The sequence below is a fragment of the Syngnathoides biaculeatus genome, chromosome 2 (genome assembly GCF_019802595.1).
Source record: "Syngnathoides biaculeatus isolate LvHL_M chromosome 2, ASM1980259v1, whole genome shotgun sequence".
NCBI classification, from domain to species: Eukaryota; Metazoa; Chordata; class Actinopteri; order Syngnathiformes; family Syngnathidae; genus Syngnathoides; species Syngnathoides biaculeatus.
The window spans coordinates 35,251,146-35,271,780 of record NC_084641.1 but is presented as its reverse complement, the minus strand read 5'-3'; the positions used below and the strand labels follow the sequence as shown (position 1 = coordinate 35,271,780).

Below are 20,635 nucleotides of genomic sequence, written 5' to 3'. Positions count from 1 at the left end.
CAAAGCTGTGTTCTAATCAAAAGCAGCATGCAAGTACATTGCGTGTTAAAATGAATGTTGAGTCTCGCATTGTTCATGTTGGCTTATTTAGAACACAAACATACATGCAGCGATTCTCTGTCCCTGTCAGATGCCTATCCAGTGTCTGAGGTGGTTTACACGTGGACTAAGGATGCTTCCAAGTCTGTAGTGGTGGCAGATGACGGGTCCAGACTGAACCAGTACCTTCTGATTGGACTAACCGCTGGCACGGAGGACATACACACAAGTAGAGGTTAGTGTGTGAAATGACGAGTGAAAAGCAGTTTCACTCATCAAAGGCACTAGTGCCAGGTTATCATACGCGAGCGCTTAACACAAGAGATGCTCTCTTAGTGGTCAAAGATGAATCTTATTTCCTAAAGGTCTCATTTATGGGAAACCATCCTCAAAACTCAGGAAACCCATAGCTGTAGTTACAAAACGTCTTTTCTAAATGTGAAAGTGCATTTGATTAATCCTCTTGTCATGTCTCTACCAGAAGCTATTTGTGTGGATGTTCCCCAAACGAAATCCTCTCTACACAGCAAGTAATGGGGTCAAAGGGCAGTGATGCAGAGCTGCCAGTAAACAAACACTCCATCAGCTGGACTTAACTTTTGTTCTTCACCTGCTGAAAGACATACTGTATGCCACATTCCATTGGTAACACGTTGAAGTGATGTAACTAAGTCTAGATTAAAAGTAGAAGAAATGAGTGCGTGAGACCAATCGTGAAATGTGGGAGACATTATGGGCGGATCAGCGTCAATGAGCGGAGGCCAGTATGGGAGAGTAGCCTATCCCTCACACAACCAGCTGTCTATGGGCCCGGGGCAGCCTTGTAAAACAACACTTATCCCTGGCGTGAACCCGCCTGCTTGTGCATGGACACACACACACACCACACACACACACACACACACACACACACACACACATACACACACACACACGCACGCACGAAACAGAACCAGAGAGAAGCCTCGAGTTAATCCCAAGGCAACACCCTCCTGCCCAAACCCGGACGGAAACCATCCAGCCAACCCCATCAGCTTTTGCATAAGAAGATGACATCACAGCTCAGTGAGGTATTGGTTGGTTGGTCCTGTGTGTGTGGGCTTGTCTACAGGTTTTAATGACTGTCCAGGCGAGGACATCTGTAAAGTGTAGGAAGACATATTGGAGGCAACTTGGTAATGTCTGACTTAGTTTTGGCATGGATGAGTTTAATTATCCGATAAGAGGAAAAGTTGACTTCACTTTGCTTAGAAAGATGAACCTGGATGCATGTCGGAATGGGATTGGACAGCCAGCTGTGACATGTGGCGGGTTGGTGCGGGGGTGGGTCATTGAAAGACATCTGCTTAAAACACTTATGTAAAATGAAACTGTAATACAAGTCCATCCAGTTTGGAGTAGAATTATCATTAAACGTGTGGATTTCTTTTTTTGGTTTAAATTTTTGCACCAGCCCTGATATTGCCCACTGATGCACTGCATCACTTATATGTGTAGACATTCGTACCATATTATTTATTAGACTTTACACAATTAGGATATTTGGCTATATGTAATTAAGCTGATCATCGATTATCAAGTTTAAAAAACAAAACAAAAACAAACATCACCGATCCAGTCACAAGATTGAGCAATGTCTCTATTCAATGACACTAGAGGGAATTCAAGAATTGGCCATTGGCATACGTTTTGGTCAAAACAACAGCATTACAACATGACATCCATCCATCATCTGAGCCATTTATCCTCACAAGGGTCATGGGAGTACTGTGGACTATCCTAGCTAGCTTCTGGCAAGAGGCAGGGTACATCCTGAAATGATTGCCAACCAATTGCGGGGCACATATAAAAAAAAATATTCACACCTAGGGCAAAATACAGTCTTCATTTAACTTCGCATGCATGTTTTGGGGATGTGGGAGGAAAACCCACACAAGTACATGGAGAACCTGCAAACCCCACATCGGTATATTTGAACCTTGGTCCTCAGAACTGTGAGGTAGACTCTCTAACCAGTCGTCCACCATGCCGCCGGGTGCTAATTTACACAAATTACATTTCTTTGTTGCAGTTAAAGGATTTTGGATAATTCTAACTTTTACATAACTTGGTTATATGGATAGGTATTTTACAAAGTCTGCGTTTGTATGGCTTTTCCTTTTTTTTCTCCGTGCTGTGTTGTGTGAATGCTGCATGCTCCTCCTTTTGTTCAATCTTCAGGTGTCCAGTCAAATTTTTTGTGTTGATGCATTTATATGATGTTCCCCATGATGTACAGCAGCTGTGCACAGACTGCAAATAACTTATGTTATTGTTTATGACACCGCAAAATAGTCCCACAACAATTATGTGATTTTCACCAACAATATTGAAAAAATATTATTGGCTGTCAGATAGTTACAGTACTATGCCACAAGACAAGTGAAGGGGCTAAAAACGGCAACACGGAGTAAACGTCTTTTGATGATGTTTTGATCGAATTTGGAAATAATGAAATACAATTGACAGATACTGATAAAGCCCATCAGCTCCAAAGTAAAGTCCGTTACTTATATTATGACTGCCCCTCGTATGTGCACACTGTCACGTCCCATCGGAACGGGAGTAGGACCCAAATGCAGGACTCGGACGATGCAAGGTAGTTCAGAGAGAAACGTTTATTATATGCCGAGGTCGGGGATCGAGCAGGCAGTCAGTGGTAGTTGGGACGTCGGGCGAAGAGAGCAGGTGAGCGGGCAGGCAGGAGTCGGTACACGGGAGAATGATCAAAGCAGGCAGAAGTATCAAAGGAGTCAGGCTTACAAGGTTGGTCGGAGAACAGGCGAAGGTCGGTACACACGGGTTGTCGATCAGGGATACCGGAGCACTCGATCGGGACATGAAGCTCAACAAACTGGCCCGGCCAGTCATCATCGGGGTCATATAAATACACCGCATAATCAGGCTGCATGAGGCGCAGGTGTGCACCTCCCAATCACCGCACAGCCCGGGCTGGAGCGGCAGGATCATGACACACACCACCTACGTATAAGGCCAGAACCTTCAGCTAATTATTTCACTTAAGGACTCTTCTAAAACAGTCAAACCAGTCAGCCAAGGTCACCAAAACACTATAAATTGTTGCAAAAAAACTATACAGTCGTACCTATACTTATGAACATCTCTGGTAACGAAAAATTCATGTTACAAAACACCTCCTCGGAAAAAATATTGGATACGAAAGAAAAAAATGGGCGCTGGATTCACAGCCCCCCAAATTCCACCGTATGTAAACATCTTGTATCTTGGTTTGTGTGGCGTGATAGAGCTGCTTTCCCATTGGGTATCACAATCACATCTTTCTGGTATCCCATTGGCAAGGAGGGACATTAATCATTACCCATGATGCTTTTTGTTTCCCTTGGACACTCAAGTGTTACTAAATCACACACCAGTGCTACCACACACTGTCACAAGCTAGCACACATTGGTATAGTTTTCTGTTGTGTTTTTTTTTCAAGTTTATTCATCTTTCATTGCCATGGGCCCCAAGAAACCTTAGTGGAATTAAGTTGTGTCCATTCATAAATTTGTACTTATGTTTTCTCTCAGCTGTTAAACGGTTCCCTCCTCCTCCATCCCCTACAATGCCTTTTGCTTGTCACTCACCTTTCTCTTCGCATAGTCACCCAACACCAAAGGTAAATTCACATAGTTTTCATTATTCTTTACATTCTGTACATTGAGTGCTCATTTTTGGTGGGGACTTGGAACAAATTAGGCTATTTACATGTAAAAAGTGCTTCGACTTGTGAAAAATGGCCAGACAGAGGGATAGAGATGGGAAGGATGTACAGGAAGTAAAGGTAATTAAAGATACCGATGGAAATATTTTGACAGATGCCAGTGCTAAGAAGATGGAAAGAGTACTCTGAGAAGTTAATGAATGAAGAGAATGGAAGAGAAGGAAGAGTTTAAGAGGCAAGTGTGAATGACCAGGAAGTGGCATTGATTAGTAAGGGGGAAGTTAGAAAGGCAGTGAAAAGGATGAAAAATGGAAAGACAGTTGGTCCTGATGACATACCAATAGAGGTATGGAAGCAATTTCGAGAGGTGGCTGTGGAGTTTTTGACCAACTTTTCAATAGAACACTAGTGGGAGAGAAGATACCAGAAGAATTCAGGAAAAGTGTACGAGTTCCCATTTTTAAGAACAAAGGCGATGTTCAGAACTGTGGAAATTACAGAGGAATAAAGATGATGAGTCACACAATTAAATTGTGGGAAAGAGTAGGCTAGACTCAGGTCAGAAGTAAGTATATGTGAGCAACAGTATAGTTTCATGCCTAGAAACAGTACCACCGATGCATTATTTGCCTTGAAGATGACAGATGAGGTTAGACTGGATTCCCCTTGGACCATAATGTTCGCAGATGATATTGTGATCTGCAGTGAAAGCAGGGAGCGGGTGGAGGAACAATTAGAAAGATGGAGGCACCCACTGGAAAAGAGAGGAATGAAGATTGGCTGAAGTAAAACAGAATATATGCGCATGAATGAGAGAGGCGGTGGGGGAAGAGAGAAGCTCCAGGGAGAAAGGATAGCAAGGGTGGATGACATCAAATACTTCGGGTCACCAATACAGAGCAATGGAGAATGTGGTAAGGAAATGAAGAAATAGGACCAAGCGGGGTGGAACAGTTGGCGGAAGGTGTCTGGTGTTCTATGTGACAGAAGAGTCTCCGCGAGGATGAGGGGCAAAGTCTATAAAACAGTGGTGAGGCAGGCCATGATCTACGATTAGAGACGGTGGCACTGAAGAAACAACAGGAAGCACAACTTGAGATAGTAGAAATGAAGATGTTGAGGTTCTTGCTCAGAGTGAGCAGGTTGGATAGGATTAGAAATGAGCTCATTTGAGGGACAGCCAAAGATGGATGTTTTTGGAGACAAGGTTCGAGAGAGCAGGCTTCGATGGTTTGGACATCCCCAGAGGCGAGAGAGTGAGTATTTTGGTAGAAGGGTGCCAAGGATGGAGCTTCCAGGCAAAAGAGTGAGAGGAAGACCAAAGAAAAGGTTCATGAGGTGAGAGAGGATATGAAGACTGTCGGTGTTAGTGAGGAAGATGCACAAGATAGGCTTCGATAGAAAAAGATGATACACTGTGGCAACCCCTAATCGGGACTTGTGAAGACTTGTGAAAAATTCACGGTACAAAACAACTTCTGGAATGAATTAATTTCGTAAATACAGATATCACTGTAAATCCTTAATTTTCACCGATCCATCATCCATTATCTGAGCCGCTTATCCTCACAAGGGTCACGGCTCTGCTGGAGCCTATCCCAGCTATCATACATATTTAAATACATATAAATATGCTTAAAACAAGCAAAGGAAAACAATACCAATGCTTTATTGCTGATATATCATCCATCCATCCATTTTCAATCGCTGCTAATCCTCACAAGGGTCACGGGGAGTGCTGGAGCCTATCCCAGCTGTCAAGATGCAGGAGGCGGGGTACACCCCTGAACTGGTTGCCAGCCAATCGCAGGGCACATTGAGACAAACAGCTGCACTCACAATCACACCTCGGGGCAATTTAGAGTGTCCACATAATGTTGCATGTTTTTGGGATGTGGGAGGAACTGGAGTGTCCGAAGAAAATCCACGCATGCATAGGGACCTCACTGTTTCCCCTCTCTGATTTTTTTTATTCAACAACTCCTTAAAGTATTCTTTCCATCTATCCAGCACACCACAGTCACCAGTTAACAGATTTCCATGTCAACCCTTAATTACCCTAACTTGCTGCACATCCTTCCCATCACTGTCCCTCTGTCTGGCCAACCTGTATCACACTTTTTCTCTTTCTTTAGTGTCCAACTGAGCATAGATGTCATGATGTGTTTCTTTTTTTGAGCTTTGCCACCTCCAACTTTGCCCTATGTCGCATCTCCATGTCTTCCTCTCTCCTCTCCTTGGCTCTCTCAGTGTCCCACTTCTTCTGAACTAACTTCTTTCCTCGTATGATAACCTGTATTTTGAGATCCACCACAAAGTCTCCTTCTTCCCTTTCTGAGCAGAAGATACACCACATACTCTCCTGGGTGTCTCTCTGATAACCTTGGCTGTACTGTTCCAGTCATTAGGAAGGCCCGCTGTCCAGTTAAATACTTATTTCAGATCCCCACGCCAACACACAGTTTAAAACAAGGCTGTCAGTTAAATACGCCTGATTCGGGATCTAACCAAAAGTAAAAATTTTTACACCGTTTCACCATGTATACCCAACTAACTTTATTTCAAGTTATGTAAGATTGTATTTATGATCCATAACTAAACAGCCACTTATCTTCACAAATGTTACAAGAGTGCTGGAGCGTATCCCATCTATCTTCAGGTAGGAGGCGGAGTATACCCTGAACTGGTCACCAGCCAATCGCAGGGCACATATAAACAAACAACCATTCGCACTCACAATCACACCTTTGGACAATTCAGAGTCACCAATTAATGGAAGCTTTTTGGGGGGAAGAGAAGTGGGAGGAAACCAGAGTATCCGGCGAAAACCGACACAGGCACGGTGAGAACATGCAAACTCCACACAAGCGAGGCGGGGATTTGAACCGTGGTCCTCAGAACTGTGACGCAGACACTCTAACCAGTCGCTCAACTGTGCCATTGTATGAGGGAAAAAATATATAGAAATAATTTTCTTTGTTACAGAGAAGTTAGTATTCCTGGGCATTGCTAGAGTGCCTTTGGGCTTCGAGCTGCACAAGATTGCAACCATTGCGCTGCCCCTTCATCCCGACTCTCGCTCTTTCATATTTTATGGTCAGTGTACTTTGATGGTTGACTATTCTTCATTTTTGAAAACCAAGATTAAAAAGTGAACTGACATCTATTTTGATTTAAAAAAAAAAACAGTTTTCTTTTACTTTCCAGTGTCCAACCACAATGTTAAAAAGTTGGTCATTATCAAGTATTTTTGTTATTTTCACTGGTTATTGCTTAGCTCTAATGAACAGTTGCTCCTCTGCCACTCAGTTCTGAGGACCAGGGTTCAAATCCCAGCCCCACCTGTGTTTGGATGTTCTCCCTGTGCCTGCATACGTTTTCTCCAGGCGCTCTGGTTTTCGTTCTTGAAGACACTTAATTGCCCATAGATGTTAATGTGATTGTAAATAGTTGTTTTTTGAATGGTTGTTTTTTGCGGGTAAAGTAATTTAGCAAAGTCTAAGCCAGTTATTTATATATGCAGGTATATTCTGAGCTTTGCTCCTCCATGCTTTTTTGCAGGGGGTCTATCAGACAATTTTGAAATGTCAACAAAAAATGGTCTGGCTCATCAAATGTTTGAAATATTCTTAAGGAAAATGGGATGTACGATGTTATGTTTTGTTTGTGTTTGCAACTTTCGAATCAACGGAACGGTGTAGCAACTGGTTAGGCTGTTGGCCTCACAGTTCTTAGGACTGGGTTCAAATCCCGGCCCCACCTGTGTGGAGCTTGCATGTCCTCCCCTTGCTTGCTTGGGTTTTCTATGAGCACTCCGGTTTCTTTCCACATTCCTAAAACATGCATTAATTGGAGGCTCTCAATAGGTGTGATTGTCAGTGTGATCATTGTCTGTCTTTATGCGCTCTGTGATTGGCTGGCAACCAGTTCAGGGTGTACCCCACCTCCTGCCTGTTGATAGCTGGGAATAGCTTCAGCACTCCCACCACCCTTGTGAGGATAAGTGGCTTGGAAAATGAATGAATGAATTAACTTTAGAATCAATCAATGATCCATTATATTATTTGTCAATTATTATACTCTTAATTGTGTAAGTATTCTGAAGAAAACATTGAATGCCACTTGAAAAGTAAAATTTCTTTGTTCTGCTGAAAAGTTTGTGAGTGAGTGAGGCCTCGAGTTAGGTTACACACAGAACAGAAAATGTGCAGAGAGGCAAAATAACAGGATGGATGGCTTTTATTAGTCCTGTTAGTCTAGTCCATGATACCATTTGAGTATGAGGAGGCATATTAATATACCAGTACAACTTTCTTGAGAACATCACTGCTTGCTTGCATATGTTCTTTAAAATAGCCCTTACCCCATCTCTAAAATTAGATTAAAAGTGGGAATCAATATTTCTGTCAGAAGTCAGAATTATTGTCCTAAGCACCACAAAGCTTTATCTTTCTCAAAGGCAAGAAACTCGTACTTACCAGTTGACCAGCATTGCCGCGTTGTTCCCTGATATGAAAGGAAGTTCTCCTTGGACGTGACATACAAAGCATTGGGAAAGCAGTATGATCCACCGGAGGAACATATTCCTCTTCATTCCTCTGTTCCCAGTCCTGCTCGGATCCTTGCGTTCAACGTGACTCTGGGATGTCCCAGGTCGGCGGTGGCTGCTGTCCGGTCAGCTCCAGCAAATAAAGTTGACGGGCTTGCTCTCCGGCAGGCTCCCTGAAGTCATGAGGGTGTCAGAAGGTGCCACGGATGGGATCAAAAGACCTGTAGGTTTGGAAATCTCCGGATCACGTCATGGCCAGTGATGATATGGTCAATCTCAGTAGGGCCTCCTGCGCACTTGCTATCAGCGGATCCTGGGATACAACATAGAATTTTACTGAGTTCATCACTTTGTCATCCAGCAAAAGCAAACACATAAAAAGAAAGATCCAAATAGTCATTCATTCATACATCTTCCGTTCTGCTTGTCCTTAATCGGGTCGTGGGCGTTTTGGACCCTATCCCAGCTATCTTCGGGCACGATGCCGGGTATACCCTGAACTCGTTGCCACCTAATTGCAGGACAAAGAGCAAATTAATTTTAAGAAAAATGTGGTGTACCCCACCACTCCCACCTATCCCCCTTCCATCCCAATAACGATTAGTTGAGGCGACTGAGGCTCTCTAGGGCTGAGAATGTGCTGAGGTTTGTACTGCCGTCACTACTCAGAAATCATGGCTCGTGTGTTTTAGTTTGTGTTGGATTGCATTGCTGAGTGGGCAGGGCAGAGAGCTCTGTGAGGATCCCAGGACAGGAAAGCTCACCCTCCCCCTTCTTATGGCAGGATGCAGATTGCAACCAGGGATTAGGGAGGTTCAAAAATCCGATTTTGCCTGGAGAAAGCCTTGCGTATTAATATGTGTGTGTGAGTGTGCATGTGTGTGCATGTGCATGTGTGAGAGAGAGTGTTTGAGAGCTATTGGTGTTTGTTTGGCCTTTGTGAGAGTAGTCACTGGATCTTTCATAGTTTACCAGTGCCTGCAATCGGAAGTAGTTCTTTTAAGCCTCAAATGCAATCTTCACTTGTTTAAATGAAAATTGTTAATCCCACCCCTAAACATACACACCCACTGTATCCTGGCCTCTCTGTTTTTTAGTTTATTCCTTGCATTGTCACAACCCTTTATATAATATGTAATCACATTCACAGAAAGAATAAAAAAAAATCACAAGTTGAGGTAATTCTTCACATTTAAAATTAATCTGCTTCATTAATTTCTCTTAAACCTCCTCTTATTTTTTGTCTTTGATTAATGTGCTGACAGTCCTTTCTTTCCTGATCTATGATGAACCAAAATGGAAGAGATACACCACATGGGCCTTCAAAATTGAAAGACACTTGGAAAGGTTTGGTTTTTCAGTGTCACAATTTTCCAATATTCTTTTTCTTTAAAGAAAAATTATTATTGTTACACACACACACACACACTTATATATGTACACACACACACACACACACACACACACACATATATATATATATATATATATATATATTATATATATATATATATATATATATATATATATATAATCATCTGGCGCCTCTCAATGCAGAGGAAACTAATATTTCGGCATCCGGGATCTTGTTCTTTCGGTCACGACCCAAATCTCATGCCCATAGGTGAGGGTAGGAACTTCACCTTTTGACTTAGCGCTCTCTTTACCGCAGCGGACTGATACAAAGTCTGCATCACTGCAGACGCTGCACCGATCCGTCTGTCGATCTCATGCTCGTGAACAAGCCACCAAGATACTTGAACTCCTCCACTTGGGGCAGGATCTCATCCCCGACCCGTAGAGGGCACGTCGCCTTTTTCCGACTGAGGACCATGGTCTCAGATTTGGAGGTGCTGATTCTCATCCCAGTTGCTGCACACTTGGCTGTAAACCGCTCCAGTGAGCATTGGAGATCACAACTTGATGAACCCATCAGAACCACATCATCTGCAAAGAGAAGACATGCGATGCTGAGGCCACCACACTGGACACCCTCAACACCTCGGCTGCGCCGAGAGAGCCTGTCCATAAGACTTATGAACAAAATTGGTGACAAAGGGCAGCCTTGGCAGAGGCCAACGCTCACCAGAAACAAATCTGACATTCCAAAAAAGCTGGGCCAGGTGGCAAAAAAGACTGAGAAAGGTGGCCAATGCTCATTCCAGAAGTGAACAGGCCAATTGGCAACTGGGGGGTCCTATGATTGAGTATAAAAGGAAGTTCCCTGAATTGCTCATTCATTCACAAGCAAAGATGAGGTGAGGTTCACCTCTTTGTGGACAACTGTATAAGAAAATAGTCAAACAATTGAAGGACAATACCTCAATGTAAAATTTCAAGGCTTTAGGGATTTCCTCATCTGCGGTCCATAATATCATCAACAATTTCTGAGAATCTTGAAAAAATAAGTCCCTGCAAGTATGTATGCGGTAAGGCCAAAAACCACCATGGAATGCCCGTGTCACTTGTCAAGGATATCACCACATGGAGTTGGGAACACTTCAGAAAACCAATTTAATTAATGTAGTTTAGCACTTCAGCTGTAAGTTCAAAATAAAAGTCTACTATGCAAAGCAAAACCCATTCTTCAACAACACGCAGAAACGCTGGCGGCTTCTATGGGTCTAAGCTCATCTAAATTGGACTGATATAAAGTGGAGAAGTGGTCTGAGGTCTGACGAATCCACATTTCCAATTGTTTTTGGAAATTGTGGATGTCGTGTCCTTTGGGGCGAAGAGGGAAAAAAACATCCACACTGTTATGGACGCAAAGTTTAAAAGAAAGCATCTGTGATGGTACGGGCTGTGTTAGTGCCAATGACATGGGTGACCTACACATCTGTGAAGGCACCATTGATGCTGAAAGGAACAGGTTTTGGAAAATTATATGCTGCCATCCAAGCAACGTCTTTTTCATGAACGACCCTTTCAGTAAGACGATGCCAAACCACATTCTGTACGTGTTACAACAGTGTGGCAACGTAGAAAACACTGCGGGTACTAGACTGGACTGCCTGCAGTCCAGGGCTATCAGCCATTGAAAATGTGTCGCGTATTATAAATTGTAAAATATGCCAATGTAGTCCCTTAACTGTTGAAAAGCTGAAGCTGTACATCAGAATCAGAATCAGCTTTAATGGCCAAGTATGTAAAAACACACAAGGAATTTTTCTCTGGCAGTCGGTGCTCCCCTGGTACGATATTCAGAACAAAGAACAAGGAACAGCATAGGCACAAGAACAAAGAACAAGAGACATTTTGGTTTATAGGAACTATTCCTCATAAGACGTGCAAGATGTAAAATCTGTGTGGATAAGTATGTTAACTTCCCACATTGTGTTAAGCTTGTAGAGAGTGCCTTTACATATTTGCGGTTCTCGTTATAGACCAGTGCAATATCAATTGTGCAAAGTATAAAAAAATAGATAGATAGATAGATAGATAGATAGATAGATAGATAGATAGATAGATAGATAGATAGATAGATAGATAGATAGATAGATAGATAGATAGATAGATAGATAGATAGATAGATAGATAGATAGATAGATAGATATAGATAGATAGATAGATAGATAGATAGATAGATAGATAGATAGATAGATAGATAGATAGATAGATAGATAGATAGATAGATAGATAGATAGATAGATAGATAGATATTATTACTAATACTGATTGGAGCAGCAGGATGCGAGTGAGTGTCCTAACATGGCACAAGGCAGAAAAATAGTAGGTTTGCTGATCAAGAATTTAATGACTTAATTGCCAGAGGGAAAAAACTGTTCAAATGCCTGCTACTTTTGACTTTCATTGATCTGTAGCGGTTTCCCGACAGAAGAAGCTGGAAGAGCTGGTGGCCAGGATGTGGAGGATTCAAAACGATCCTGCCTGCTCTGGACTTAGTTCATGTTGTGTACAAGTCCTCGATAGTGGGTAGCGTGATGCCGACAATCCGTTCAGCGGTTTTGATTGGCCGTTGCAGTCTGAGTTTGTCATTTTTTGTGGTGGCCCCAAACCAGATTGTGATGGAGGAACACAGTACTGATTGGATAACTGCTGTGTAGAACTGTCTCAGCAGCTCTTGAGACAGGCCGTGCTTCCTCAGAGGCCACAAGGAGTACATCATTTGCTGGGCTCTTTTGAGGATGGTGTTGATGTTCGTCCCCCACTTCAAGTCCTCTGAGACTGTAATTCCCAAGAACTTGAAGTTCTCGATGGTTGACACAACCCTAACCCTTAGACAGCATCAGGGGCAGCTGTGGTGAAGGATGCCTCCTGAAGTCCACAATCATCTCCACAGTCTTTAGAGTGTTCAACGCCAGGTTGTGTCGACCACACCAAAGCTACAGCCTTGCCACTTCCTGTCAATATGCAGACTCGTCCCAGTCTTTGATGAGGCCGTGGTGTCATCTGCGGACTTCAGGAGTTTGACAGTCAGATGTCACAAGGTGCAGTCCTTCGTGTAGAGCGAGAAGAGCAGAGGGGCGAGGACACAACCTTGGGGTACCCCGGTGCTGATAGTGCGCGTGGATAAGGTGGTGTCCCACCAGCCTCACCTGCTGTGTCCTGCCCGTCAAAAGGTTGTAGATCCACAGGGAGATGACAGGCGAGATGCTGAGACGGAGAAGTTTGGAGGAGAGGAGTTCAGGGATGATTGTGTTAAACAAAGAGCTGAAGTCCATGAACAGGATTCTGTCATTGGTACCCTCACTGTCAAGATGTTCAAGGATGAAGTGCAGACCCATATTGACAGCATCATCCGCAGACTTGTTAGCTCGATAGGCAAACTGGAGTGGGTGCAGTTGGGGACCAGTGATTCTCTCGAGGTTGTCCAGCACAAGGCACTCAAAGGACTGAAAGGTCAAGTGTCATGAAATGGATGATTTTTAGTATGTTATTAATGAAAAAACGTCAGCCAATATGGGCCCAATGCGTTTTTTCCACCACAAAACATGATTTTGTTCTGCTGCCATCATCCATGTCCTGTACTATTTTAACATACTTCTCTGCCACACTAGAATTACGCATGCAGTACCACAGTTCCTCTCTTAGTACTCTGTCATAGGCTTTCTCTAGATCCACAAAGACACAATGTAGCTCCTTCTGAGCTTCTCTGTACTTTGCCACTAGCATCTTCAAGGCAAATAATGCATCTTTGGTACTCTTTCTAGGCATGAAACCATACTGTTGCTCACAGATACTTACTTTTGTCCTGAGTCTAGCCTCCACTACTCTTTCCCATAACTTCATTGTGTGGCTCATCAACTTTATTCCTCTATAATTCCCACAGCTCTGAACATCCCCTTTGTTCTTAAAAATGGGAACTAGAACACTTTTCAACCATTCTTCAGGCATCTTTTCGCCCGCTAGTATTCTATTGAATAAGTTGGTCAAAAACTCCACAGCCATCTCTCCAAATTGCTTCCATACCTCTACCGGTATGTCATCAGGACCAACTAGCTTTCCATTTTTCATCCTTTGTAGTGCCTTTCTGACTTCCCCCTTACTAATCATTGCCACTTCCTGGTCCTTCACACTTGCCTCTTGAACTCTTCCTTCTCACTCATTTTCTTCATTCATCAACTTCTCAAAGTATTCTTTCCATCTATTTAGCACACTACTGGCACCAGTCAACACATTTCCGTCTCTATGCTTAATCACTCTACCTGCTGCATATCCTTCCCATCTCTATCCCTCTGTCTGGCCAACCTGTAGAGATCCTTTTCTCCTTCTTTCGTGTCCAACCTTGTGTATATGTCTTCACATGCCTCTTATTTAGCCTTCGCTAATCTCTTTCCTTGTATGACTCCCTGTATTTTAGGGTTCAACCACAAAGTCTCCTTCTCCCCTTACCTACCAGAAGGCACACCAAGTACTCTCCTGCCTCCCTCTCTGAGTACCTTAGCATTAGTATTCCAGTCTTCTGGGAGCTCTTCCTATCCATCTAGATTCTCTGCTCCACCTTTGTCTTCTTAATCTTCCTACCAGAGTCATCCTACACACCACCATCCTATGCTGTCGAGCTACACTCTCCCCCACCACTACCTTACAATCAGTAAACTCCTTCAGATTACATCGTCTGCACAAAATATCATATAGCTCCGTGCTTCTACCTCCGCTCTTGTAGGTCACTCTATGTTCCTGGTTCTTCTGGAAATAAGTGTTCACCACTCCCAATTCCATCCTTTTTGCAAAGTCCACCACCTTATGACCCTCAAAGTTTCTTTGCTGGATGGCGCACAAGGGCCACAATTCTTAAATATAAAACATGTTGGATATTTATGACCAGAAATCTGCATGTGTGTGTGTGCCGAAAGCAGACATCTCCTAAATCTTTGTGAATTGTAACTTGAAACGAAAAATTTGCTAATCAAGAAGTGACCTGTTTCAGAAAGAAGGAAGCAGGCATAAATTAAAACAAGTATGTCTTGCCTGAAAAACAAAAGTTTAACGGACCTCAGAATTCAGCTCAGCAAATTTGAACACAAAACAGGGTCTTTTTTTTATATTTTATGAATTGTGCTTTTTCCAATTATTTCCAAAACCACCATTATTGCCACCTCTTGTGTGCCCCCTTCCATGTTGTGATTCCTGGTCATTGCTGTGTCTTCTTTTTCATTTTTCCTGATCACATGATCTCATGAGATTTGTCTAGATTCTAGATCTGTGCTACAACCGTCTTTTTTTGTCCAGTGTGCTGCTTTGGGTTGACAATACAACCAAAGCTGTTAAATGCCTGACTATTTTTGTCTTCCAACATTTTTTGCTCCCTAATTTTGGACTTTGACCAATGGATGACACCATCCGTTGATTTTCTTTCGCTTTTGCCCCCACTTGCTTAGCTATTATGGAACGTGCCAACACTTTGCCTCTTTAATTGAGAGGTACTGCATTTTCACCACCACCACCCAGTCTCCTTCTCCCCTTTCCTACCAAAAGACACACCAAGTACTCTCCTGCCTGTCTCTCTGATTACCTTGGCTGTCGTACTCCAGTCTTCTGGGAGCTTCTGCTGTCCATCGAGAGCCTGTCTCACCTCTTTCCGGAAGGCCGCACAACATTCTTCCTTTCTCAGCTTCCACCACATGGTTCTCTGCTCTACCTTTGTCTTCTTAATCTTCCTACCCACCACCAGAATCATCCTACATACCACCATCCTATGCTGTCGAGCTACACTCTCCCCTACCACTACTTTACAGTCAGTAATCTCCTTCAGATTACATCATCTGCACAAAATATAATCCACCTGCGTGCCTTCTACCTCCACTCTTATAGGTCACTCCCTCTTCTGGAAATAAGTGTTCACTACAGCCATCTCTATCCTTTTTGCAAAGTCCACCACCATCTGTCCCTCAAAGTTCCTTTCCTGAATGCTGTACTTACCCATCACTTTTTCATCGCCCCTGTTTCCTTTACCAATATGTCTATTACAATCTGCACCAATCACAACTCTCTTGCTGTCTGGGATGCTCAGAACTACTTCATCTAGTTCCTTCCAGAATTTCTCTTTCAACTCTAGGTCACATCCTACCTGTGGTGTATAGCCGCTAACCACATTATACATAACACCCTCAATTTCAAATTTTAGTCTTGCTCTGATACTCTTTTCACCTCCAAGACATTCATTGCCAGCTCTCCCTTAATAATAACCCCTACTCCATTTCTCTTCCCATCTACTCCATGGTAGAATAATTTAAACCCTGCTCCTAAACTTCTAGTCTAACTACCTTTCCACCTGCTCTCTTGGATGCACAGAATATCAACTTTTCTCCTCATCATCATGTCAACCAACTCCTGAGCTTTTCCTGTCATAGTCCCAACATTCAAAGTCCCTACACTCAGTTGTAGGCTCTGTGCATTCCTCTTGTTCTTCTGACGATGGATCCGGTTTCCTCCTCTTCTTTGTCTTTGACCCACAGTAGCTGAATTTCCACCGACCCCCTGCAGGTTAGCAGTGCCGGGGACGGGCATTGTTAACCCGGGCCACCACCGATCCGGTATGGGATTTTTTTAGATGAACGCTCATATTTGTTTGGCACAGTTTTTACGCCGGATGTCCTTCCTGACGCAACCCTCTGCATTTATCCTGGCTTGGGACCAACCTAGAGATTGCACTGGTTCTTGCCCCCATAGGGCTGTATTTGCCCTCATAGCACTTGGGCTTTAATGACCACAGATTTCAAGGCAAGGCTTGTCGGCATTCAGACCTGAGACTGCTGCTTTTTTACGGACCGGTATAATGGTGGAGCGTTTGAAGCTGGTTGGTCCTTCACGCAGTTGTAGAGATGATCAAGCAAGAATGAGAAAGAATTCCGCCTACAAAGTTTCAACAATTAGTCCCGTTTCCCAAACTTTTATTGAATGTTGTTAAACGAAAAAGTGATGTAACACAATGGTAAACAGGACCCTGTCCTAGCTTCTTTGGAATGTGTTGTGGCCATAAAATTCCAAGATTATTTACTAAAACAAAGAAGTTTATCAATTTGAACATTAAATATCTTGCCTTTGTTGTGTATTCAATTAAATTTTAAATATTGACATTGAAGAATGTTGTTATCAGAAGGCGTTAATAAATTGTTGAACCGCTCTCTAAAATCTCTAGTTTTCAGTAGAGGTACTTTAAAAGGTGGCTATTATAAAAACAAGTTTCAAAGCAATGCAAAAAATTGTGATAACACATGAGATCGGACCTTATGGAAAAGTCAATTGTGCTCTTCTTTTTTTTTTTTTTTGCCCTATCCACCTGCACTAACGTCACATCGGATTTCAGTTGCGGATCAAGACAATAGCTTATATTTGCTTATTATTTACTGTACATACTGGACACCAGAGTTAAGGATTATCCCAATATTAATTCTTGGACGTTTTCATATTTGAAATGCAAAGTAGTTAAAGCATTGTGATCACGATGGAAAATAACTAAATATATTGGTGATGTTATGCTCATGGTCAACATCAATATACTTGTTAGTAAAGTTAGCTAATAAAGTGTCCTTCATCTTTTTCATTTCTAAGTCTGGGGAAACTTGTGACTTTGGGACATTGTGGTTTGGGATAAAAAGGTTGGTCAAAAATGTCCTACTGTCATAAATTGTTTTTCGGGTAAGACTAGCAAAAAGGCCACCTGAAATTCTCAGTTACAAGGTTATAAACTTTCGTATCTGTGGGAGTATTCTTAAAGACTCTCCCTCGGCTTGATTGGTTCACTGGGTAGGTTTGAATCGGTTCCCCAATTTGGCTAAAATGTCTGACCTACCCCACTACACTAATTGGTAATTCTTTCTCATTACTCTGCTGATCTCATTTTATATCTCACCTTGTAACTTAACAGAAGTTGCTATTGTCTTGTAAACAGCGAGAGACCTGCTGGATAAACAAACAGTCCTAAGAATGCAACTCCACTCTTTAAATTAGATTGTTCACAGTGACGATAGCTAAAGCGACCACCCTTTAACAGGTATTATGCCGTATTCTCGAAATGCCAAAAGTCAATTAGCGTCAGGAAGGTGGGTTTTACCTTCGATTTGACACCCCATCTTGTCTTTTTGCTGACCCTAGCTTTCAAAAATTGGTATCTCTGCAGTCTATGTAATAAATCAATGAACATGATCAATAATGTGCTTTCTTTCGAGCCTCCCACATTTGGTGTGTGTTCTTATACTCTTTTCATTTTCTGTTTTCCCACAGGTCAGTATACAGTGATGATGGCTCATTTCTACCTGAAAAGGAAGATTGGCTATTTTGTCATCCAGACATATATGCCATGTTTCATGACTGTAATCCTGTCCCAGGTGTCATTTTGGCTAAATAGAGAATCTGTTCCTGCACGAACAGTTTTTGGTGAGTGAAGGCCTCTCACACCAGAGAGACAAATAACAGATGTTGAGACTTCTTAAAAGCTCCATTACCGGCAGCTCACGACATCACAATTTGAAGTTGTCACCTTTGTTTGCAGGGGTGACCACAGTCCTGACAATGACTACCCTCAGCATCAGTGCCAGAAACTCCCTCCCTAAAGTGGCTTATGCTACAGCAATGGACTGGTTCATTGCCGTCTGTTACGCTTTTGTCTTCTCAGCCCTCATCGAATTTGCAACGGTGAACTATTTCACCAAGAGGAGCTGGGCATGGGATGTCAAGAAAGCTCTGGAAGCGCAGCACCCAAAGGTACACCTTCTTGTACATTCCGTGTCTAATTTAGATTGGGGCATGTTGCTTGCCATTAATTCAAGATCAAAAGGTCTGGAAACTATTATTGTTATTCAGTGTCATTATTTCCAAACTTTATTCTTCCCATAACAGCCTGACAGTTAAATTCCATGTGCTCAATGTCGAGCGCAAGCCATTGCACAGAAGTGCTTATTCCTTTATCTTCAGTGGCGCTCTGCAAATGTTCAGACAAATTTTAGGATTTTATTATGGCAATAACACTTTTGCCTTTATGAGCAATCATTTCATAAATGTTAAAGCTGGAAGAAGTTCTATTAAAATTTGTATCCTATCGGTGGAGATAAAATCCTATGAACCTGCTCTTTGTTTGGTTTGGGAAGCCTTTAGGAATTTAATACTGACTTTTCAAACTATCAAGGTTGCTTGCTTTCCATTGCACCAAAAATGTACACATAAACCTCCTTAATATGGATGTGTACATCTACAGTAAAATAAAGTGAATGGCGCCCTCGTGAGGACTTTAGATCAAAGCGAAGGCCCCTTAGTTGACGTCATTTGCCTGTCATCTAGGACAACGAGCGCGTTGCATAGTAGAAGCTAGCATCTGACGAGCATCATAAATCAAAAACTTTGCCCACTGCTGTCTGTCACCCTGCAGAAACGAGAGCCTGTGGTGCTGTCGAAAAAGTCCAACAACATTTGCTTAGCTGCCGTCAACTACACGCCCAACCTAACAAAGGACACCGCAATCTCCACCATCTCCAACACATCAGAGGAGCTCCAAGCCTCTCAAGTAAAGGTGGTGGACCCCAAGAAGACCTACAACAGTGTCAGCAAGATTGATAAGATGGCCCGGATACTGTTTCCCATTCTTTTTGGAACCTTTAACCTTGTCTACTGGGCCACATATCTGAACAGGGAACCAGTGATTACTGGAGCTATTGCCTCAACCTAGTCTTATATTTGATGATTTAAAAAAAAGAAATGTGAGCAGTTCAACCAAAAAGGACAAAGAACTCATATAAATTCTTGAAAAACTAGATTTTAAGTACTATTAAAGGCTGCAATGGAATCCTGCCCTATTTGTGATGGCCTCAAGTGCTGCTTGATGGCATCGTAAACGCTGGTTTACGGCACTCTTCTTTTTGCTCCCCCATCCTGCTGCGGTTCACATGATGTGCCCCTCAAAAGACAGCAGAGAACACAAAGTAGATGCCAATTTACAGCACAGGAGAATGCCATTCATTGTTCATACTTGACAAAGGTTTCTATATTCGTTATAGGTATTTGCAACTGAGCATCATATTGTTGTCGCCTTGCCTGAAATGCTATGCGCATATACTACTGGGAAAGTGCCATAAAACAAACATTGCATTTTAATTAAATCCCTTGGCCCTTACAAGTTGATCATTTACTTTCATGTTGCCTTTTCAATTGCTTTAAAAGTGAACTTTGTTATTTTGTATTAGAATGGGCACTGTCATGCTTGTGCATCTTGACTTGCATATCCAAGCCTTTCGCTATATATGGTTATCCAATGGCGACATTGCTGGGAGGTAAGTGGAAGGGAAAAAATGTGTTGAAGACTATCATTGCAAGGGATTTCTGAAAATGTAAATGATCAAACTTGGGGGAAAAGAACAACTCTTCTCCAATTCAACTTTTAAAGTCTTCGTTTAGGCCCTGCCAAAAAGAATATTAAATAAAAATGTCTGGCCCACTTTGACAGGATGACGGAACAGTGGTGGATGATGTGTTCTGTACAAATTTCCCACGTGTGCGGCAAATTAAATTTGAGACTGGATAGCAAAAGTAGAGACTGGATGTAGATTCGCAGATGAGCAAACCAGACTTGGTCCGACGACCAATCCTACTGCGGAGACCTACACCACGTATGTCTTCCGAACCCAACATGCCGAGGCCAACATACTGAGTGCAACATTCTCAACAAGCTTCACATTCTGCAAAAGCTTCCCCTGTTCTGGGACATTTATCTCATAATAGAATTGTGTCAAAATACTTCTGTTAACTCTTTGCTATTGTCACAAAAAAAAAAAAAAATACTTTGCTGTCATTTTCTTTGTCTAATAATTCTTTTTGGGGCATGTTAAGATTGGAAAATATTGAATTGGAAGTTTGACCATCCATT

At 42.4% G+C, this 20,635-nt stretch overlaps 1 protein-coding gene across 2 annotated transcripts in view; it reads left to right on the top strand.

Annotated features, from left to right (window-relative positions):
* LOC133491508 (gamma-aminobutyric acid receptor subunit alpha-5-like) overlaps positions 1 to 20,402 on the top strand; it is a 31,751-nt gene extending 11,349 nt beyond the window's left edge. Inside the window, exons 5-8 of one of the 2 annotated variants that reach the window (XM_061802748.1) lie at positions 131 to 274; positions 18,004 to 18,156; positions 18,272 to 18,483; positions 19,145 to 20,402. In XM_061802748.1, the coding sequence (XP_061658732.1) occupies positions 131 to 274; positions 18,004 to 18,156; positions 18,272 to 18,483; positions 19,145 to 19,441 (806 nt within the window). In that variant the 3' untranslated portion in view covers positions 19,442 to 20,402. Of the gene's footprint in view, positions 1 to 130; positions 275 to 18,003; positions 18,157 to 18,271; positions 18,496 to 19,144 lie in introns of both variants that reach the window. The other variant, XM_061802756.1, reaches the window with a different exon arrangement.
* Positions 20,403 to 20,635: the final 233 nt, after the last annotated feature.